We start from the raw sequence: 20,385 nt of genomic DNA, 5'->3' as shown, positions 1-20,385 counted from the left end.
CAGCTCAGAGCCTGGAGCCTGCTTTGGATTCTGTGTCTTCCTCTCTCGCTGCCCCTCCCCCATCCGCGCGCGCTCGCTCTCTCTTTCTCTCTCAAATATAAACATTAAAAATTTTTTAAAAATGATAAACTCTTAAAACATTTTTGAGCAGTATCAGGTGGCTAGAAACAACACACAGAAATGACAGAGCCTGCAAACTGTCTCCTGTCCACACTGCTCCTATTTATGACCGCCTGTCCATCTCTCCTGCCCCTGACTCTGACAGCCACTCATCTTTTTATCCCTTTAGTCTTTTTGTCTCCATAGTCGGGCAAAGCCTGTTTTCGGACCAAGCATCTCATAGTACTGTGGCCCCAAGAGGAGTGGGCTCCGTGCTAGAACACAAGATTCAGGGAGTGGCAGAAACAGCTTGCACCTTGTGACCAGGCGCCAAGGCTGAACTCTCATGGCCGACCTAACCCTGAGGAGGAAGAAGGCATCACCGGGGATACACTCATATCCCTGGTGGATCAGAGCTCAGTGTCCTCTGGGGATATACTCATAACTCCCATGGATTAGAGCTCAGGGTCCTCTGGGGATATAATCAGCCCCCCCCCTCCCATGGATTAGAGCTCAGTATCATCTGGGGATATACTCAACTCCCCTGTGGATTAGAGCTCAGAGTCATCTGGGGATATACTCAGCTCCCCTGTGGATTAGAGCTCAGCATCATCTGGGGATATACTCAGACCCCCCATGGATTAGGTGGATTAGAGCTCAGGATCATTGGGGATATACTCATACCTCCCATAGATTAGAAATCAGTGTCATTTGGGGGATATACTCATGTCCCCCATAGATTAGAGATCAGTGTCCTTTGCAGATATACTCATGTCCCCCCTAGATTAGAGCTCAGGGTCATCTGGGGATATACTCATACCCCCCATAGATTAGAGATCAGTGTCCTTTGCAGATATACTCATATCCCCCCTAGATTAGAGCTCAGGGTCATCTGGGGATATACTCACATCACCCATAGATTAGAGACCGGTGTCATCTGAGGATATACTCATGTCCCCCATAGATCAGAGCTCAGAGTCATCTGGGGATATACTCATGTCTCCCATGATTAGGTGGATTAGAGCTCAAGGTCATCGGGGGATATACTCAGCTCCCCTGTGGATTAGAGCTTAGGGTCCTCTGGGGATATACTCATACCCCCCATGGATTAGAGCTCAGGATCCTCTGGGGATATAATCAGACCCCTCCCCCCATGGATTAGAGCTCAGCATCATCTGGGGATATACACAGCTCCCCTGTGGATTAGAACTCAGCATCATCTGGGGATATACTCAGATCCCTCATGGATTAGAGCTCAGTGTCATCTGGAGATATACTCAGATCCCCCATGGATTAGGTGGATTAGAGCTCAGGATCATTGGGGATATACTCATACCTCCCATAGACTAGAGATCAGTGTCCTTTGGGGACGTATTCAGGCCTCCCATAGATTAGAGATCAGTGTCATTTGGGGATATATTCATGTCCCCCATAGATCAGAGCTCAGGGTCATCTGGGGATATACTCATGTCCCCCATGGATTAGGTGGATTAGAGCTCAAGGTCATCTGGGGATATACTCAGATCCCCAGTGGCCAGGCACCCGCTGCCCACTGTGGCTCACGGTGTGAAGGAGGCACTTACAATGTTCTTGAAGAAGTGCACTACGGGGTTTTCGTCTTGGGGCCGGCCGTGCTGTGACTTCTGGGGCAGGGAGCCATAGTGGGCAGTCCTCGCCGCGTGATGTCCGTCCTGAAAGAGAGTGCAGTGACCTCAGGCCAGCTCCCACCTCTGTTCTAGCCCCCTGGCAAAGCTGCCTCTCCTCCGGGGATCTAGATTCTGTTCAAAATTTTTTTAATGTTTTTTTTTTACTTTATTTTTAAGAGAGAGACAGAGACAGAGACAAAGAGAGGCAGAAAGGGAGACAGAATCTGAAGCAGGTTCCAGGCTCTGAGCTGTCAGCATAGAGCCCAAAGTGGGGCTCAAACCCACAAGCCATGAGATCTAGACCTGAGCCGAAGTCTGACGCTCAACCGACTGAGCCCCCCAGCACCCAAGGATTCTGTTTAGATCAGGACCTCACGCTGGGAAGTGGCCGACATCACAGGACACGCCCCTGGGGCAGGCAGGGGACCAGGAGCCCCCAGTGTCAAGCTGCAATGTGCTGGGAGCGTCTCCATCACAGAGCCCGTGTCTGGCTCCCAGAGGCCACATGCACACCGCACAGGGCAGGGGACGGAGCCTGAGGGTGAGGCCGCCGGCAGGGAGGGAAAGCGTTTATTGCCCGGCTTCTGGTGTGGACAAAGGAAAACGCTCTGGAACCTTGGATAAAACAACCCTCACAGCAGATGACAACCCGTCATGGCCCCGGGGTGGTTGCACCGCGTGAAAGAGCATCTGTTTCTCAACATCAGTGTGTCAGGTCACCGGGCACCAGCCCCTGCCCAGTTTGGGACGACCGTGTCCACGTCTGAGCAGAGGGAAGGGCCGTGGGGAGCCGTGCCCAGTGCTTCCCTGCTCAGCAAGTGCTGCAGGGGTGACACCAGATAGGGACACCCACAGGGTAGGGGGGGAGAGTGGGGTCCACTGAGCAGCAGCCTCCAGGGCCCCCCGCATGCCCACCAGCAGGAGACACAGGCACATCCACCAGCATCCGGGTGAGAAGGAGCCTTACAAGCACGACAGCCCAGGGAGGCGAGGCAGGGCCCCTGAGAGCTCAGGGCGACTCGGCTCTCCTCCCGCTCGCGCGGGGCCAAGCGCGGGGCGGAGAAGGTCCCAGGGGCTCCTCTAGGGCCGCCCAGCATCGCACCGCGACAGGGATTTCCGTTAAAGCGAATCAGTTCAATGTGCTGGCGTCCCTGGGGGCCACCCTGGTCAGCTCTGTGCATGTGTGCGAGCTGACACCTTAGGAGACACTGTCCACAAGGACGTGCACAGTTTAATGCCTTTGACTGGGCCCCTGCGGGCGGTGACAGCTGCCCCCGGCCCGTGTGGCTGCAGTGACGGGGCACCGCCTCGCGCCTGGCTGGGGACGCCTGTGGCCGTGCCCAGATGCCCCTGCCCTCCTCAGGCCACCCACTCTGAAACCCCGCAGTCACGCTGGCCTCGATGAACGCGTCCTGGAAGTGTCCTCTCACATCCCTTGCATCCCTTCCCCTCCCCCACTCTGGGCATTACAACAAGGGCGAGCTCCTCCCGAGTCGTCCCTCGGCAGCCAGACACGCCTGTGACCCTGCCTGTGACCCTGGCCGTGAACCTGGCTGTTCCAGTCACGTCGGTTCCTGCCTCCCTGGGATTTCCGTGCCGCGCTCACCCCTCAAACCCCAAGTCCTGTCCAGTCCCGGTGGGAGGCAGGGTCCAGGCCCCCTGACTTTATGCCCCCCCTCCCCCCCCGGCTGTGTCCCACACCGAGGGGGCACAGGTGAGGGCTTGTGCCCCAGTCCTGCACGAATGCCCCTGGCCCCCACAAGGCACGTGGCGGGGGCCCTGGCCCCTCCTGCAGCTGGCCACGCCCCCAGCGCCGAGGCCACGCCTCTCCTTGGGATGGGCTGTGCTTCCTGGGTGGTCCCAGGGCTTCCTGCCTCCTGCGCGCCCTTCCCTAGCCCCGCCCCCATCACTCTCCGGGGGCTCCTGTGTGGAGCAGGCTCCCGCCCCCGTGGCACTCCCAGGGGCCTCTGCCGCCCACGCTGCTCATTCACGGTCTCCCCAGGGTGCGGTGCCAGAGGCTGACCCGGCTCCCAGGACTCACCTGCGCACACCCATGCGGGAGCACGGGGGGGGGGGGGGCAGGTCAGGGAGGCAGGCGCAGGGACCACAGGCCCTCAGCCTCAAGCCGAGAGCAGCAGGGAGAGAGCCCGGGGGGCGCTCCAGCGAGTGGACCCTCCGAGCCTCGCCCCCTCCTGCCCTGTGCTGACACAGCAAACACCTGCTGCTGCTCCTCTCCTCGTCCTCCACCCAGGTTTCAACCGTCTGACCTCATCCGCCAATCACATTCGGTCAGCGCGTCAACCCATGTATCATCCTCCGGTGAAAAGGGGAGTGTAAAAATAGCAATTAAAAAGCACCAGATGAGCCAGGAAACTTTAAGAAAATGTCTTCCTTACAATATGTCTGCCCGTGGTTGTTTATGAGATACCTTCCTCATGGTCTGAAATAATTAAATCAGCCCGAAATTCAGTACACCTGCTCTCTCCTTGGCGTTTCTATACCATTTGTCTACATGCTGCTCACTGGATATTGACTCACAGAAGCATCATGCACCTTTGAACTCACCTACCCAGTGATTAAACCAGGGAAATGTCTTAAACTTTATGTAGAAGTTTTTACAGAAGTGAATGTTAAGTCATATTATGCAGACCTCATATTATTAAAACTTAGTCATATTGGGAGATGGCTAAGGAAGTATTACGTAGATTATAATGTTTCTCCTGTGAATTATGCACATCTCCTTTGAATGCTAAAAGAAAAATTATGTGTTTTATGATTTTTACAATGAATATATTGGTCACCAATCTTTTGAGGGAAAAGTAATTTAAAGGAACACATGAAGTTGGTTTATTACATTTTAGCTCTTGGAGCTACAAAATCAGGGGTTGGAGCCGTTCATGGAAAAGGTAGTTGGTATATTTACAACCCTCAGCACAGACCTAAGCATGCAATATGCATTAACTGTGTGTTGGATTAACATGCAGACTACTTAGATCACTTTTAATACAAAGCCTCACACAAAGAATTGATCTTAAGTAAATAGAAGGATGGCCTGGGAATCACACACTTCTTTGGTTAGATGTCCAGTGAAGACTGGCTGAGTGCAGACTTGACTTGGACCCTTGGCTGTAAATTGTTAGCTGCACAAGTAATCTAAAGTAGTCACACAGTTACAACTATATTGTTATATTTTTAATGGCCTGATACTAAAATGACTCTTAGCCAATCATATTTCTATATACTAAAGCAAAGAACAGTTAACGTAAAGAGGAAAATTTGAAAACACTACCATGTGTAATAGCATCAAAGAAACAAAACATTAAGTACAAATCTAGGAAAACAAGTATAGGCTCTCTATGGTAAACACCAGGAAAGGCTGGTGGAGAAAGCAAAGAAGACTTGACTGAGCAGGGAGATGTACCATATTCATGGATGGGAAGGATCAACATGGTAAAGATGTCAATTCTCCCCAAGTTGCTTTTAATGAACTTCCAGTCAGAGTCCCAGCAGGGTTTTGTTTATATATATATGCAAACAGTTTCTAAAGCTATACAGAAATGCAAAGGAACCAAAAAAGCCAAACAATTGTGGAAAAGAAGAATAATGTTTGAGGAGGGATATCACTTAATTTTAAGATTTCTATACAGTAATAGTAATCAAGGAAGTGTGGTGTTAGAGGAGAGAGAGACACATACATCAATAAAACACTACTGCATCCAGAAATAGGCCCACCCAAATATGATCAGCTAATTTTTGAGAAAGGTGCAAAGACCATTCAATGGAGAAAAGGCCATCTTTTCAACAAAATGTTATTGGGGCAACAGCTTCTCCATACCCCCCAAAATGAACCTCAACCCCAAATCACACCTTATAACTCAAAGTGGATTATCTCAAAAATCAACTCAAAATGGATTCTGGATCTTTATCTGTAATGTGAACCTATAAAATTTTTAGAAGAAAACATAGTTCTTAGACCCGACACCCAAAGAACAGCCCATAAAAGAAGAAGTCGATAAATTGGACTTGATCAAAATTTAGGACTTTTGTTTTGCAAAAGACACCATTCAGAGAATGAAAAGTCATGCTACAGGCTGGAGAAAACACTGGCAAGCCACACATCTGACAAAGGACTTGAAACCAGAATATGTAAAGTGTTCTCCAGATTCAATGGTTTAAAAAAATGATGAAGTTAAAAATAATGTACAAAATACAGAATTGACACTCAGGAAACAGGATGGGTGGAGGGCTGATAAGCATGTGAAAAGATACTCAACATCATTAGCCATTAGGAAAATCCAAATCAAAGCCATGGGAGATACTGCTGCACACATATTACAAAGGGTAGAATTAAAAGTACTGACAACACAAAGTGTTGGTAGGGATACGGACAGAACAACTGGAATTGTCTTGTGTTGCTGCTAAGAATGCAAAATGGCGCAGTCACTCTGTAAAACATTTGGCAGTTTCTTATAAAGTTAACCATCTACTTCCCATTTGATCTTGTAATCCTACTTGCTGCTTTGAATGGTAGAAAGAATAAAAAATTTTTGGAAGTGATTTTTTTTCTAATGGATATATTGATCACCAATTTTTTGAGAGGAAAAAGTAATTTAAATCTTAACTGCTTCCTCAAAAAATTAACACTAGAACTCCCCTATGACCCAGCAATAGCACTGCTAGGAATTTACCCAAAGGATACAGGAGTGCTGATGCATAGGGGCACATGTACCCCAATGTTCACAGCAGCACTCTCAACAATAGCCAAATTATGGGAAGAGTCCAAATGTCCATCAACTGATGAATGGATCAAGAAGATGTGGTTTATATATACGATGGAATACTACTTGGCAGCGAGAAAGAATGAAATTCTGCCATTTGCAGCAATGTGGATGGAACTCGAGGGTATTATGCCAAGTGAAATAAGTCAGGCAGAGAAAGACAGTTACCATATGTTTGTATTCATATGTGGATCTCGAGAAACTTAACGGAAGACCATGGGGGAGGGGAAGGGGAAAAAAGCTACAGAGAGGGAGGGAGGCAAACCATAAGTGACTCTCAACTACAGGCTAGAGAAAACATTGACAAGCCACATGGAGAGGAAGGATGGGGAAAGTGGGTGATGGGCACTGAGGAGGGCACTCGTTGGGATGAGCACTGGGTGTTGTATGGAAGCCAATTTAACAATAAATTATATTTTAAAAATCTTAACTGCAAACTTACGTTCATAAAAACTATGTTCACGAATGTTTCTTAGCAGCTTAATTCATAATCCCTAAATCTGCAAACAACCCAAATGTTCATCAGCAGGAGAAAGCATAAACAAAATGGTGCATCTATACAGGGGAAACGCCACTCAACAAAGCAGAACAAACTCGGATACGTACATCTTGGAGGTGTCCATGAGGTGCGGTGCCGAGCAAAAGAAGCCATTCTAAAAAAGATTGCCTTCTGTGTGATCTCATTTATGTGACATTCTTCTAACAATTAAACCACAGTGAGGTGAGGGGGGCGGCAGTTCCCAGGGCTGGGATGGGGAGGGGACGGGTGTGGCACGGGTACTATGGGGGTGCGGTAGGGACTGTCCTGGGGTGCTTACACAAAAGTCCACCTGCGTGAAAATTCGCAGAACTGTACGCAGCCAACAAGGGTCACTGTGGGTTAATACCTAAGCCGGAGGAGAGCCATCTGGCTGGGCCGTCATTACCAAGCCTGGGGTTGATGACGACACATTCTATCATCACCTGCACCTCCTCGCTGGACACCTGGTCCCAGAGTCTGGCCTTCCCTCCTCGTGCAGCATCCCATTCCCGTGTCTGAGCTCTCGCTCCCACAGTCACCCTGGCTTAGAAAGCCCGCACCTTCCAAATGTGTCCATTTTCTGAACAACACGGTCCCGCGAGGCTGTGAGACCTCACGTGCCGTCAGACTGTTCTCTCTCCATCAGCATCTTATCTCTCCAGCCCGATCTTAACTGTGTTTTGGAAAGAGGGAAAACCTGCAGGCGACCCCCAGACTAAGAGTGGAGGTCCGCAACTATAAATCGGACAAAGGACCGCTCTTTCTGCCCTGGCCTTGGTAGAGAGCACCCCACAGGGATCGGGAGGCCCTGACACCAAGGCCTGTGTGGTGTGATCAAGCCGTGACGTGCGCTCGGCCTCCAATCTGCTCACATGAGAAGCAGGCAGGGCGGGGTGGAGACGCACGGAGAGTTTTCCCTTCTAGAACATTACGCCCCGGCCCCTGGAGAGCAGCCAAGGAAGGATAATCATCCTCCAGGGAGGTTTCTATCTCAGGCATTTGCTAACATTCTAGACCTGTCTTAGGAGGGAGGGTCATGAACTAAAGAGCTGTGGTGAGCACGGGAAGAAAGGCTGAGAAACACACCCTGGCTGTCACGGTGACGGTGCCCCTACGCCGTGGCGGGGGCGCAAGGTGCGCACTGTGTCTGCGCCACCCTTTAGGTAAGTCTTTACTTGTGGTAAAACAGATGTGAGATTTGCCATCTTTGCCAGTTCCGAGGGTGTACTTCTGTGGCGTTAGGTAAGTTCACGCTGCTGTGGGACCGTGACACCATCCACCCGCAGAGCACGGTCACCTGCCCAGACTGAGCCCCGCACTCGCTAGACACTAAGTCCTTGTGCCCGCCCAGCGCCTGGCCCCCCGCCTCTCCTCCCTGCCCCCACTGTTCTCTGTATCTCATTGGATTACCCTGCTGTCTGGCTTCTGTCACTCGGCGTCACGCCCTCAAACCTTGTAGCTGGGGCAGAATTTCCTTCCTAAACCTTCAAGGCTGGACAACACTGCATCACACGGACCCCCCACATTTCGTTTATCTGTTCGTCTGCTGAAGCCACCCACTTGGGTGGCTCCCACCTTTTGGCCACGGTGCCGAGTCCCTGTCCGACCAGATCTGGCGGTGCTGATGTGGTCTGGCCACATTTCCGTGGCCTCTGACAACTGGCAGAAGGGATGCCCAGACCCTGACTCTCCCTCCTCGACAGCGGGAAGTACAGCTGCCTGGCAGTGAGTCTGAGCTAGCGAAGGGGACACACGGTGACACAGATGCCATGTGAAGGCTGGTGGGCTCTGCTGGGACGAGGGGCCCCCCCGTGACTGGAGGGCTGTCTGGGCTGTGAGGTTAAAGCCCTCGAGGCCCTGCTCTGGCTACCGGGATGTGGCCGGTCAGGCACGCGCAGGACGTCTCTGGGGCCAACGGTCAGGTGGTGGTCGGAGCACGGCGGCCTTTGTCTAGACAGCAGCCGGAGCCCCGGGAAGGCCCGCGGAGTCACTTGAAAGATAGTGGGGTTTGGTTATCCGTTATAGGTTAGTTTGGGGGAGCGGGTGCTTCACCTTTTCTCGGCCCTCCGTGAACAAGGGGACATATTTGCTCAGACAGGATGGAGGGCGAGGATGCTGTGTCTGCAGTAAAGAGGGGCAGGTCCCTGGGACGCGAGGGCGGCCCTTCGCCCCGAGGTCCAGCTGGGGCGAGGCTGGGCAAGGGCCGTGAAGGGCTTGGGCCAAGCAGTGGCCGTGGAGCGTCCCCTACAGAAACCCTCGGGGTCTCGGGCCAGCCACTTGTCTGGTTTCCTCCCTCAGTGCCTCTTTGGTCCTCAGCCTCTGCCCTGCGAGTGGCCGTGGCGGTTAGTGTCCCCGGCCGGGAGGCCCACTGGACCAGGCTCCCTAACGGAGGAGCAGTCTGTCACTTAGTTTTTAAGACACACAGTAATTCTCTAATGAATCACTTTTGTGTTCGCTAAGATTGAAAAAAAAAGAGGCAAAATTGTTAACACTTTATGGTTATTTGTCCAGACCGGTGTGTCCTCGCCCATGTGTACCCATTGCTGGGAGTTCATTTCCTCTGCAGAAGATTAGGGGGCACAGGGGGGCATTCGAAGGTGGGCCGCAGGCCGCAGATGAGGGGCAGGGCAGTGGCTCCCCATCGGCTGAGAGCAGAGAAGGGGAGCAGAGATGGAGCCCCACCCCACATCCCCAGGTCTACACCCGAGTCTCGGCCATCTCAATATGTACCTCCGAAACATGTGCCACTGCCGCTGAACATTTTGGACAAGCGAAATTTGAAGAACATGATTTGTTTCCTAACGAAAGCTTTTCGGCTAATGAGAAAAATAACGCATACTCGTTATATAAAGAAGTCAAAATTTGAAAGGTTGTAGAAGAAATTCTACCACTCAAGGAAGACCTTTGTTTCTCAATTTGGTGAAACTATGTCCAGACCTGGCTTAACGCGCCTAAACAGCCTCGTCCAGGTCCTTGGCACACGGTCTCACAACGCACAATATTACGGACGTTATTGTTACTCTTTTTTGCATCATGATTAACAAAACAACAACTCCTTGACGGCAAATAACATCATGCTGAGAAGCTTTAAACACCATGGAAGGAAGCAAGGGGAAGCCAGGGGACAAAGAGCAACCATTTCATTAATTTGGGGGGTAAACTGCTTTTTCCATGAACCTATGTCATGGTGCTGCTTTTGAAAAAGAAGCATCATTTCCCCTCCACTTGGGGTACTGTCGGTCACCAGCAGGGGGAGCCCGTGTACTGGCTTCCAGGCCACTTCCGTGTTCCCCATCCAGAGCTCAGGAAGGGATTCTTAACTGTTTTCCAATTTGCCAGGGAGCTGGGGGTTCTTAAACTGACAAGTAATAACGGGGATTGGTTTCAACCGGACACATCTGAAGATCAGTGGTCATCAGATTGGGTAAAGATTCATTGCTTCGAATACAGCGTCGCATTTCTGAAATTATGGAGGGGACATTCGTCTATACCGCATTTGCATTTGCACTCGACTAGAGACAAACTGATGGGGTCATTCCCTCTCAGAAGAAAATGCTGTATCTTGAAAACATTGATATTCACTGTGCCGGGGGTTTTGTGGTTAGGGGACAAAAGTTCTGGTTCTTTCTTTTCTGAGAGAGGAATTTAAAGGCTTTCACTGAATGAAATCACAGTGAATCCGAGTCTCTTGGCTGGCTGTGTGCTCAGTGCTCACGGGGCCTGGCGCCGAGATGCACCTGCGTGCTGCTCCCTGTTGCGTGAGGCACAGCCCACGGAGACTGTTCCCTCCCCTCCCACAGCCCGGGCTGGGCCTCTCAGGGCTGGCCTTCCTCTTCGGGACAGACGGTATTGCACGAGCCCACAGGGGAGCCAAACAGTAGGGACAGATCATGGGATACACGTGCACAAATGCAGACGGCTAGGAGATCGCCCAAGTGTAGACCAAGAGCTTCGATTAGTCAGGTGGTAGATGAGGAGCCCGTGTTAGGGTCTGTTCTTTCTGCTGTTTTACAGCCCACACCTCCCCTCCTGGTGCATCCAGCCCCCCGTCCCTAAAGGTTAAGAGGGGTCACAACGATGTGACGACTTGGGATACGTGACAATATTAGACCATCTTTTAAATATCATTACGTGTGGTCCCGCTTCCTTCAATCACATACTTTAACCAACACTACATTCGGTTCCTCCACTTTTTACTCTCCCGTGTGCTAGTTCGGGGGACGTTGGTCCTTTGACCCCAGTGTGTATCTGCTCGTGCGTGTGGCTCATACCTGCTCCATCTTTCCTACATGACAAAGGAAGATATGAGCTCAGTGCTCCTCACACCGGGCTCCCTCTCCCCGTCAACCCCCGGCTGGTGCAGAGACCTCTGACGTGCTCCCCGTCTGGTCCATCAGCGGGCTCACTGGGTCTGTGCAGAGAAGCCTGAGGCCACCGGAGACCCCATGCGGCGGCCTCACTCTGTGCTATGGCCCCTGACGTCCAGTGACCATAACGGCAGGGACGCTGTTCCGACTGGCACTTTCCTCATTACGTAAGTCACCCGAGCTGCAGGGGTTTCTCCGCGTGTCCCCGAAGGATTCAATTTACAAAGGGAATAAAGAAAGTGATTCTACTTGCTTTTAAAATACAGGGTGTATAATTCTTACGTTCACCCTTGTTGTTTGTGGGACAAACCAACTTCATTTAACAGGTGTGACGACGGTACCCAAGCGGAAAAGGTGCATGCCGGCCAGTCCCTAGCTTGGAGTCGGGGTCAGGGCACACGCACCCCTGGGGTCGTGGCTCCAGACCCAACACTCCTCCTGGGCTGGCCGGACGCCAAAGGGAACGGGAAGGAAGGGGAATGGATTTTTTAAAAACTGTTGGTTTATTTTGTTTATTTGTATCTAAGTTAGGAGACTTACCTTATGTTAAGTTGTGAAGGTGTGATGGGCTAGAAATGAAAAGGTTCTCGTATAGAAGGGAGAATTAATGTGTGTTGATGGGTCAGTTAGCAGTGTCAGTTAATGCCCAGAGGACTGGGGACTCGTGTCCTCCACTCTTCCCTCCAAAATTATTTCCTACTTATTTTGGCAAACGTGGCGGTTGGGTACAAGGAGTGTAAATCCAGGTAACGAGGTGGGTGTTTCAGCCTGGTTATCATTATAGACGATGCTGTTCTCTGTACTGAAAGCCAGAAGCCAGTCCGCCCCCACTGTCCCTGGGGAAGTTATGGCTCCAAGCGAATGACGGCATCATCTGCGTCATTCTGTTTAGTTCATGTGGCTGAAACCAGCCAACCAACCAGCCATGCAACCAACAAACCTGTCTTGGACACTTGCTCGAGTCATCGACAGGGTGGACAAGGAAGAACACTGCCTGTCCCCACGCGCGGCAGTGAGGACACCTACCGTTCGTTCAGAGGGTTTCCCCAGGCGTCTTGAGAGGGAGGGAGTAAAGGAGTTTGCATTTTGCTTTTTACCCCCAGAGAAATCTTTGATTTGTGGCAGTCTCGAAAAACTCAGATCCAGGGAGCCACGTGGTTAATCTACTTCCCCCTTGTGGCTCCATGGACTGAACAGCGTCATTATTTTCCTAAGTGGCCGACGCCTGAGCAAGACGTGGGAGCGACACATCTTGTGAAAGTGGCAGTAAGTCCAAATATGATCTTGTGTACGATAGTCTTTGTATTTACGAGCTGTGAACAGAGTTCACCCAGATACTTTCTCTGCCCCTTCACACTCTCCCAGGGCTTCTCCAAACCCTCTATGTCTGCAAACAATCTTGTCTAAATGGTCATCCTCCTTGAGGACTTCCTGAAAGAGTCTGTGCATGAACAGCTTCCTCCCTTCTATCCAAGACTCTTCCGTACACCTGGCCGGCCACACCTATTTTCTACCGTGAAACTGGCCCATCTGGCCCGCCTGTCCTGTAGACCTTGGGGAGGCAGGGACTGTGGCATCTTCCTGCCCCCACTGTCGCCTCTGGCCCAGATGCTGATCCAGTTAAGTGTCATCAAGGTGCTGATCCAAGGTGAGTGTCATTAAATCCAACATGTGCACCAAGGGGCACATGTTTGGGGATAAAATGACAGGTCTGACCATGAGGTGTTTGAGATGTGGCCTCCATCGCTTCCAGAGTGGGTCCTGGTGTGTGGGGTAGAGCCCTCAGGGTTCTGACCCACACACCCCAGGCTCCCACGGCCCCCGGGTGTTCCCAGAAACCACCGGCGGACACGAGGTTCTCCTACAGCCTTTGGGTCGAGCTCCTAGCTTTGTTTATGTATGTTTTCCAGAGGAAGCAATGAAGTCATTTTGCTCAGACTTCTGATGTGCCTCAGGAGATAGGGTTAGAGTTTGTTTTCATTCTTTTTTTTTTTGGCAAAGTAAAGACATTTTAGATTTCATAAACTGCAGAGTGCTCTTTTCTGTCCAAATGATACGTGCAAGTTGCTCTGTGCAAGTTTAAGAATATGTTTGCTCCTGAATTGTTGACTCAAGTGAGTTTAATTAAAGTCGTGGCTTCTTTAGAGAAAGCTGTGCAGTGACAACGGCTGATTTTTCTCTATTTCTGGACAACTTTACAGGCAGACCTTTGATTTAGATGGAAATTCTAGGTTACCTGGTGACAGTTGTGACGTGGCCTTCTCCACGGACAATGGGAAATGAGAGCGTCGGCCCGTGCAGGCTGCTGGCAGTAGTGGCTCGTTGGCTTGGTGCTTTCCTGGCGTTCAGGAGGGACTGTTGCTTTTTCCCTGATCGGAGGGATCGGCTCCAAGGTCAAGAGCTTTGCCTTCAGCAGAAAGTGAGGCTGTGGGAAACTGCCTCCCGCCCGCCTCCCCCGCGGGGACGGTTCTGCCTCCCTTTGAAGGCGGTGAGGTGCCGAAGCCAGAACCAGGATCTCCGGGAAATAAACTGAAACGCTAGCCTGAGGCTGTCACCCTGGGCGCAGAAAGATGCGGGCAGCCTAGTGTCATAGCCCCAATGCCTGGTGCTCAATGCCCTCATCCTGGGAAGTGGGCGCCTTGGAGGGGAGGGCAACGGAGGTGGACAAGAGGCACCCGCGGGGCAGGAAGCGGCTCTCAAATGGGGGAGAAACAGTGGAGGGTTTGCCGCCGGGCAGCTCGCCCAGCTGGGCTCTGTCTTCCACCAGCGAGCTGGTGCACTTGGCCTTCATGGGCCCCTTTAGTGAGGAGCCTGCGTGGGAGCACGTCTGCAGTGACCAGCGTGTCCCCCCACCTGTCACAGGCAGCCCCCGCCCCCCTTGCCGCAGGGAGCCAGGGACAGCTCGCGGAGGAAGACACGGCCGGCCTTCCCGGCGGACACACGCTGATCCACACGCCTGGCAGCTACGATGAGCGGAATTGGAGTCCGGCTTGACCTGGGTTTCTGAGGCGCCCCTGCTGGCTCCTCTGAAGCGGGGGAGCAGCACGGCCCGCACCGCTCCGAGGCTCCTCCCTTGCACACGCACACTTGGAAGGGCCTCGTGTGCCCAGCGTGCAGGGAAGACTCTTCCTGGCAGGGATGTGGGGCTCACTTCTGCTGGGATGTAAACCAAAGCCATCTCCTCGAAGTCTCTCCTCGGCCCGGAGCCCCGCTGCGTCCTCGCCCAGGCAGGTTCGGGGCCGTGGGGTCGGGGGTTTTCTTTGGAAGGAAAAGGCGGGTTTCAGCAAGTTCTCCAGCCGGTAAGGGCCGTGGGCCCTGTGCGGCTGTGACGGGCAGGATGGCCCAAGGGCCCGGCTTCGGGGCCGGGACGGCCAGGCGGTCGGCTCGCTCACCCCAGGGCCCGGTGGGTCCGGTCTCCACGGCTAGATCTCCAGCGTCCGTCCAGGCGGCAGCCTTCATAATCAGTAAAGTCTGTCAGAGCCGTTTTCCAGCAACGATGAGGAAATGTGACTCCGGCAACCCCAGGGTGGCCCCGTGAGTGGGTCTGGAGGCCTCTCTGGTGGGTGACGAGGTTTCGTCTCTCCTGCGCAGAGGGAGCTCTGACAAGCCGCCTGCACAGGAGCTGGTGCCCGGATCGCTGCCGCATCAGCAAGACGGGAGTCACCGCGTGCAGTTACAGACGTCCCCGAACACAGCCGCACCGTCGTCCTCAAAGGAACATGGGCCATTGTCGTCTGACATTTTTATTTTATGGTCGAGAAACTGGGGTCTGAGAGCAGCAACCCAGTGAACCCGAGCCCAGAGCCGGTGAGTGGCGGGGGGTGGGGGGGTTGGGGCTGCGGCTGTTGGGGCCACCGCATGTCCCTCCCGGGCAGCTCAGGAGTCGTGTGGCCGAGGGACGGGGCTCACGGACCTACGTGCGCCGGGGGCTGGGGCAGCGCGTTTGCCCTCGTTTTCTCGAGCAGCACAGGACCCGCAGCCCACGTGTCTGATTTACACTCACTGCTTTCCCACAGGACGAGCTTTTTTGGTTCCTTAGACTCCGGTGTGTGTGGTCGTCACCCCTCACCCTCTCCAGCCAGCGAGGCCGAGGGGACAGGAGCTAGAGCGTGTGCCGTCCCCTCGCTGCCCCTCGCTCGTCCCCTGGGCCCACGTGGGGGCCACACGCCGAGGGCTGGCCGTGGGGCCCCGGTGTCAGGAGAAAGGCTTGGCACAGCCACGGCGCCCTCCGGCTCTGGCTGACTCCCACCCGTTTCCATCCACAGGTCCTTGCTTCACACGGTGATGCCGAGACGGGGACCCTGTGCAGGGGGAGGGGCCGGCTGTGCAGAGCAGCCGAGAGAAAATGATTTGCCTCTTTTCCTAAGGAACCCCCTCCATCCGTTTGCTCCCTGTTTCTCTCGGAATTCTCGCCTTTCCAACTTGCTTTTGGGTCCGCACATGACGCCTCCTCACCAGCTTGTACCTCCCACAACGCACACGCTTCATCCCTGGGAACATCGAGCTCTGTATTCCGAGGATGGACAGATGTTGAGTCTCCTGGAATCAAAGAGCTCCGGGTGGGGACTGGCACTTGAAGGCCAGGGGCAGCGCTGGGACCGATCTGCCCTCTGATGGGTCCCCTCGATTTCATAGTGGTTTTCTTAGTCTTTCCTATCTTTCCTGGTGTATTTGCAGAGAGGCCAAGAGACCGACCAGGACAGAGAGAAGAAGACTATTCTGGAAGGTCAGGGCACAGATGACTGCTCGGCAGTGCTCATCGACCCTGCTGGGGTTTCCGAACCACAGGGGAGGGAAGGCGCTTGGCTTCTGCGTGCTGGGAGTCAGCTGTTCATACTGCAGTTTCGTCCTGCGGCTTCCCTTCCCTCCGTGAGCCGGTTCCAGGTGCTCCTGGGCACAGATTTGTGGACAAGTGTATTCTGAAACCAGGCAGCGCAGCCCTCGCACACCTTCCCCGCGGTGGGGCCTTCAAACCTGTCCTCACTAACCACGCCACGTTCTTGAAATCAAGAATCCCAAACTACTGGAGGGAGACATTCCAAGTAATTGGAAGCTCTTGCTCAAAGAGAAAACCCCAGGTGGATAACAGACCCCCTGCTGCAGAAGGGGGGCTCTGGGGTCCTCAGGCCAGCCCCCCCCACCCCTGCCCTCCGTGTGCGCTTGATACAGAAGCGCCTCTTGGAAAGAGTTTTGCACACTGGGGACCCACCACTTGGATCATCGAGGCGATGGCGCTTGGAGCTCAGCCTGCGAGGGGCTTCTGCCATCAGTGATGACGCTGCCAAACCCACAGGCTTGGTCTGTGTGGTGACTCTGCCCTTGGTTTTGGCTCAGGCTCTGTCTTGGACTCCCCGCCCCTTAGCAGGCATGCGGACACCACACACGTGTGTACACAGCTATCCGGTACTTTCTGGGTTTGAACAGACTTCTCGTGTATGTCCTCCAAAGCCAACCCAAATCCTGTTTGGACCGGACGGGGGTCTGCATGAACAACAACGGGTAAATCAGGGGACCTGTGGCCAGCAGCCTGCCGTGCGTCCTGCGCATCTTACGGCGTGCCCACGGGCCGTCCCACAAAGATACTGTTGTGCAGAATGTTTCTCTCTTTCCGGTCAGGTTTTTTTAATGCACGCACAGAAGTCAGCCTGGAGTGAGGAGGTGGAGGAGAGGAGCATTTCTGCTTCCCTGCCCAGCAGTTTTGTAAAAGAGGAAAATCAACATTCCATTGAAGGTTTCTTAACACGGCCTGGGGAGCACGGCACTGTCTTCTCTACTTCACATCCGGGCAGTTCTGCCAGTCTCCGCCCGTCCGTGGATCGGTCTGCTTCTGACGGCCACTGTCCCGTGGAGGAGAGAACAGGGCAGGGTGGTGTCGGGTGGTTGCAGGGTGAAGGGAGGGGAGAAGCCGGCCCAGCTTGGGGCTTCTCACCCTGCGGTGGGGCTCGCTGCTGTCCCGTCACACACGCTGCTGTGGCTTTGGCGCTCCGGCGGCTTCACCGGGTGTCCAGGAGCACGCGCCTCCTGGAGAGGGCATCGGCTTTGACCTGGATGCCACTGAGAGAGGCCTTTCCAGAGCGAGCGGAGCGGGAGCTGAGGTGCCGCAGCTCCAGACACTTTCGGGTGGGGCCTCTGCACAGCGTGTGGGGACAGCTGTCCCTCTCTCCAGGCAGCGGTTTCACACCTTCCGCTTTTCCCTCGTTAGAACCTCAGGCCCGGCGCCCGCTGCCACCTGAGCGCGTAGGCCTGTGGCCGCCTGCCTGTGCGTTGGCCGCCCCCATGAGCAGTAGCCGTGTGACTCTCGCTTGACACAGGGCCTCCTCTCTCCCGCTGCCCTCCACGCCTGCCATCCAGACATGCCTGTGGGCTCTAGGCACTCCGGCCACCAGACTTCCCACGGGCACGTGCCACGCCACAATCCAATTCAGCTAGTGATGGCTCAACGTGCGTTAGGCGCTGGTTTCGAAGGAGCCGCCCCATTCACTTTGGCAAAAGTGACTTCCCCACACATTCACGACCTGCGTGGCTGGACGTGGCCCACACTGACGGAGGGCGGGGCCTGGAAGGGGCGGCGCGTGTCTTACCTGGTACGTGTTGCACAGCCCGGGCTGGCTGCGGGCATGAGAGGGCACAGGGCTCCTTCTCTGCTTGAGCCAGGGCACCTGCCAGGGGGACACAGAGCGCCCATTGAGTCCATGTGGCACCGGCGGCAAAGCCCCCGAGTCCTCCAGCAACGCCCCTCCTGGCTGGGCTCGGCAAGCCCCTCATGGTGAGGAGGGTTAGTGGGTATGGAGGTCAGACGGTGAGGGCGTGAGCGTGAGGGACGATGACCGCCAAGGGCAAAGGGGAAGGAAGAGACAGCAGAGAGAGAAAGGAACAAGAGGAAAGACTTAGGGAGACGTTCTGGGGCTCCAGACTCAGTTATGTGACCAAAGTGTCTCCATGTTCGTTGCTGAAGCCACCAGACCTGCAGGTTCTGCGCGGAGCAGGTGGAGGAAGCACCTTCTGGTCGACGGGACACGGTAACGGGCACTTCGAGTCTGCATGGGGACGGGTACTTGTAGAGGCGTCGCCCTGTTACAGCAGCTGTGTGGCTTCCGCGTGGGATTTACAGTAGAGGCCACGCTTGCCTGGTGGGGGCCACAGTGTGCCAGGAAGTAGTTCCACGAGGAACACAGTGGTCAAAGTCAGGCCAGGCAACCACGTGGAGTTAAGCTTTCTCACATTCCTCCTCCTGCTGCTGAGGGTGAGAAGCTTAATATTAATATTAACTTAATATTCCTGGACATGAGCTGCAGATCAGCCTTGACTCTGAGCTCTACTGCTATCAGTTTTCCTAGGCAGCGTTTGCCTCTAATGTTGTGTTCTCCCTGTTCTATTCACTGGAAGATAGTACCTGCGTGTCATGAGATTTTGAGTCGTGTGCTTGACAGTATTACTACGGGGCCAAGGCAAATGGTCTGCAGAGAAGTCCTCTTGTTTGTACCCAGCAGAATGGTGTGTGCATGAGGGAGAGGTAGAGAGAGAGAGAGAGAGAGAGAGAAAGACAGATACAGACACAGAGAGAGGCTGGTAGAGAGAAAGACAGAGAGAGAGTGACCAACAGACAGAGAGACAGACAGAGACAGACAGAAAGAGAGAGAGAGACAGAAAGGGGCTGATAGAGAGAGAAGGAGGGAGGGGAAGAAGGAGCCTTGCAGAGGTCAAGAGATAAAATCAGTGTAATAGGTTTCAAGAGATGTCTCAGGTTGGCTACAGATGAAATGAATTTTTTAAAAACAGGTTACCAGCTGGTTATGTGTGGAAATGATCGGTGGTTATGACATGTGAGAGTGTTAGGACGATCTAGAAATATTATTGCAGAGGGAGCACCCAGGGTTTCCAGGGGCCAATCTGGGGCAAGTCTGTTCCCAGCTCTACATCCCACAACTGACCCTCCCCCTCGAGAGGGGGTCTTTCTGTTCTGGCAATAAGTACTGGTGAGTTTAGTTCACAGTACCGAGCACTTAAAAGAGTACGACAATTGAGTACTTGTGTTCAAGTACTTCTTGGTGGATGAGCCTGCGGTGGCTTTTGCCTTGATGAGGGCTGGCTGTCCCCACAGGGCGTGATGCGCCTCCAATGGTGGCAGAGAGGCAAGTCCGTATTACACCCTTGGCCAAAAGGCAAAGAATTCTCTAGTTTGTTTCCCCTGTTTAAGACAATGTCCCTTCTTACAGAAGGGGCTCAGCTCCTCGAGCTGTTTCAGGGGACTCTGGGGATCCGTGTCAGCTGCCTCCATAGGCGGCTGGCCACACAGCAGCTTGGGGCAGGGAGGCTGGGTGGCCGGGACATGCCTCGTTTTCAGGAGAGGCGCCTCCCCCTCCCAGCACACACAGGAGGGGAACACGGCTTCCTGGTGGGAGGGGGTGCCTCCATGCAGGTGCAGGCAGGGGTGTGGCCTGCAGGTCCGTGGGGACAAAGGCAAGAAGGGCCCCCGAGGGAAGCCCTCGTTCCTGTGACTCTCCCCACCCCCGCCCATCAGACTATCTCTTAGGAAGCAGAGGATGTTTGCAGAGCAGCTAAGAGTGTGATGTAGACACGTGGAGAAACACCTGATACGTGAGCCAGAGTTAGATTAGGGATTCCACAGTTGCTAAACGCTCACAGGATCCCTAGAGAGTGGGTTTCCCTCCTGGGATATATCCCCTGAGATGCCTGGCCGAGCTTGACATCAGCCAGTCAGCAATTCCTGCACCAGATGGCTGACTTTTTACCCAAGGAAAATCAACAGACGCCATAAACCGAGATGGACATCAGAGGAGGTGAGCATTGGGCAAATTTCCCCGGGCAAATGTTGTTGTGGAAGTGCTTGCATCCAAATTAATCATGTCTTTGCTTTTGTTCCTAGTTCATCCATGACCCAACCTTACCCATGACCTTTGTGCTCACGGACATCCTTGGGAAGAAAACCCCTGCACCCCCGCCAGATGGCCTGG

General features: G+C 53.7%; 1 protein-coding gene across 3 annotated transcripts in view; it reads right to left on the bottom strand.

Moving 5' to 3' along the window:
- Nucleotides 1–20,385, bottom strand: part of LOC120234518 (myelin basic protein) — a 114,117-nt gene that overhangs the window by 11,381 nt on the left and 82,351 nt on the right. For 2 of the 3 annotated variants that reach the window (XM_039236393.1, XM_039236394.1), the window contains exon 5: nt 1,683–1,790. In XM_039236393.1, coding sequence (XP_039092324.1) covers nt 1,683–1,790 — 108 coding nt within the window. Of the gene's footprint in view, nt 1–1,682; nt 1,791–17,991; nt 18,070–20,385 lie in introns of all 3 variants that reach the window. The other variant, XM_039236392.1, reaches the window with a different exon arrangement.

This window comes from Hyaena hyaena, unplaced genomic scaffold, assembly GCF_003009895.1.
Source record: "Hyaena hyaena isolate Hyena2069 unplaced genomic scaffold, ASM300989v1 scaffold_110, whole genome shotgun sequence".
Taxonomy (NCBI): Eukaryota; Metazoa; Chordata; class Mammalia; order Carnivora; family Hyaenidae; genus Hyaena; species Hyaena hyaena.
Note: the sequence above shows the minus strand (reverse complement) of the source record. Positions and strands in the feature narration are given on the sequence as shown.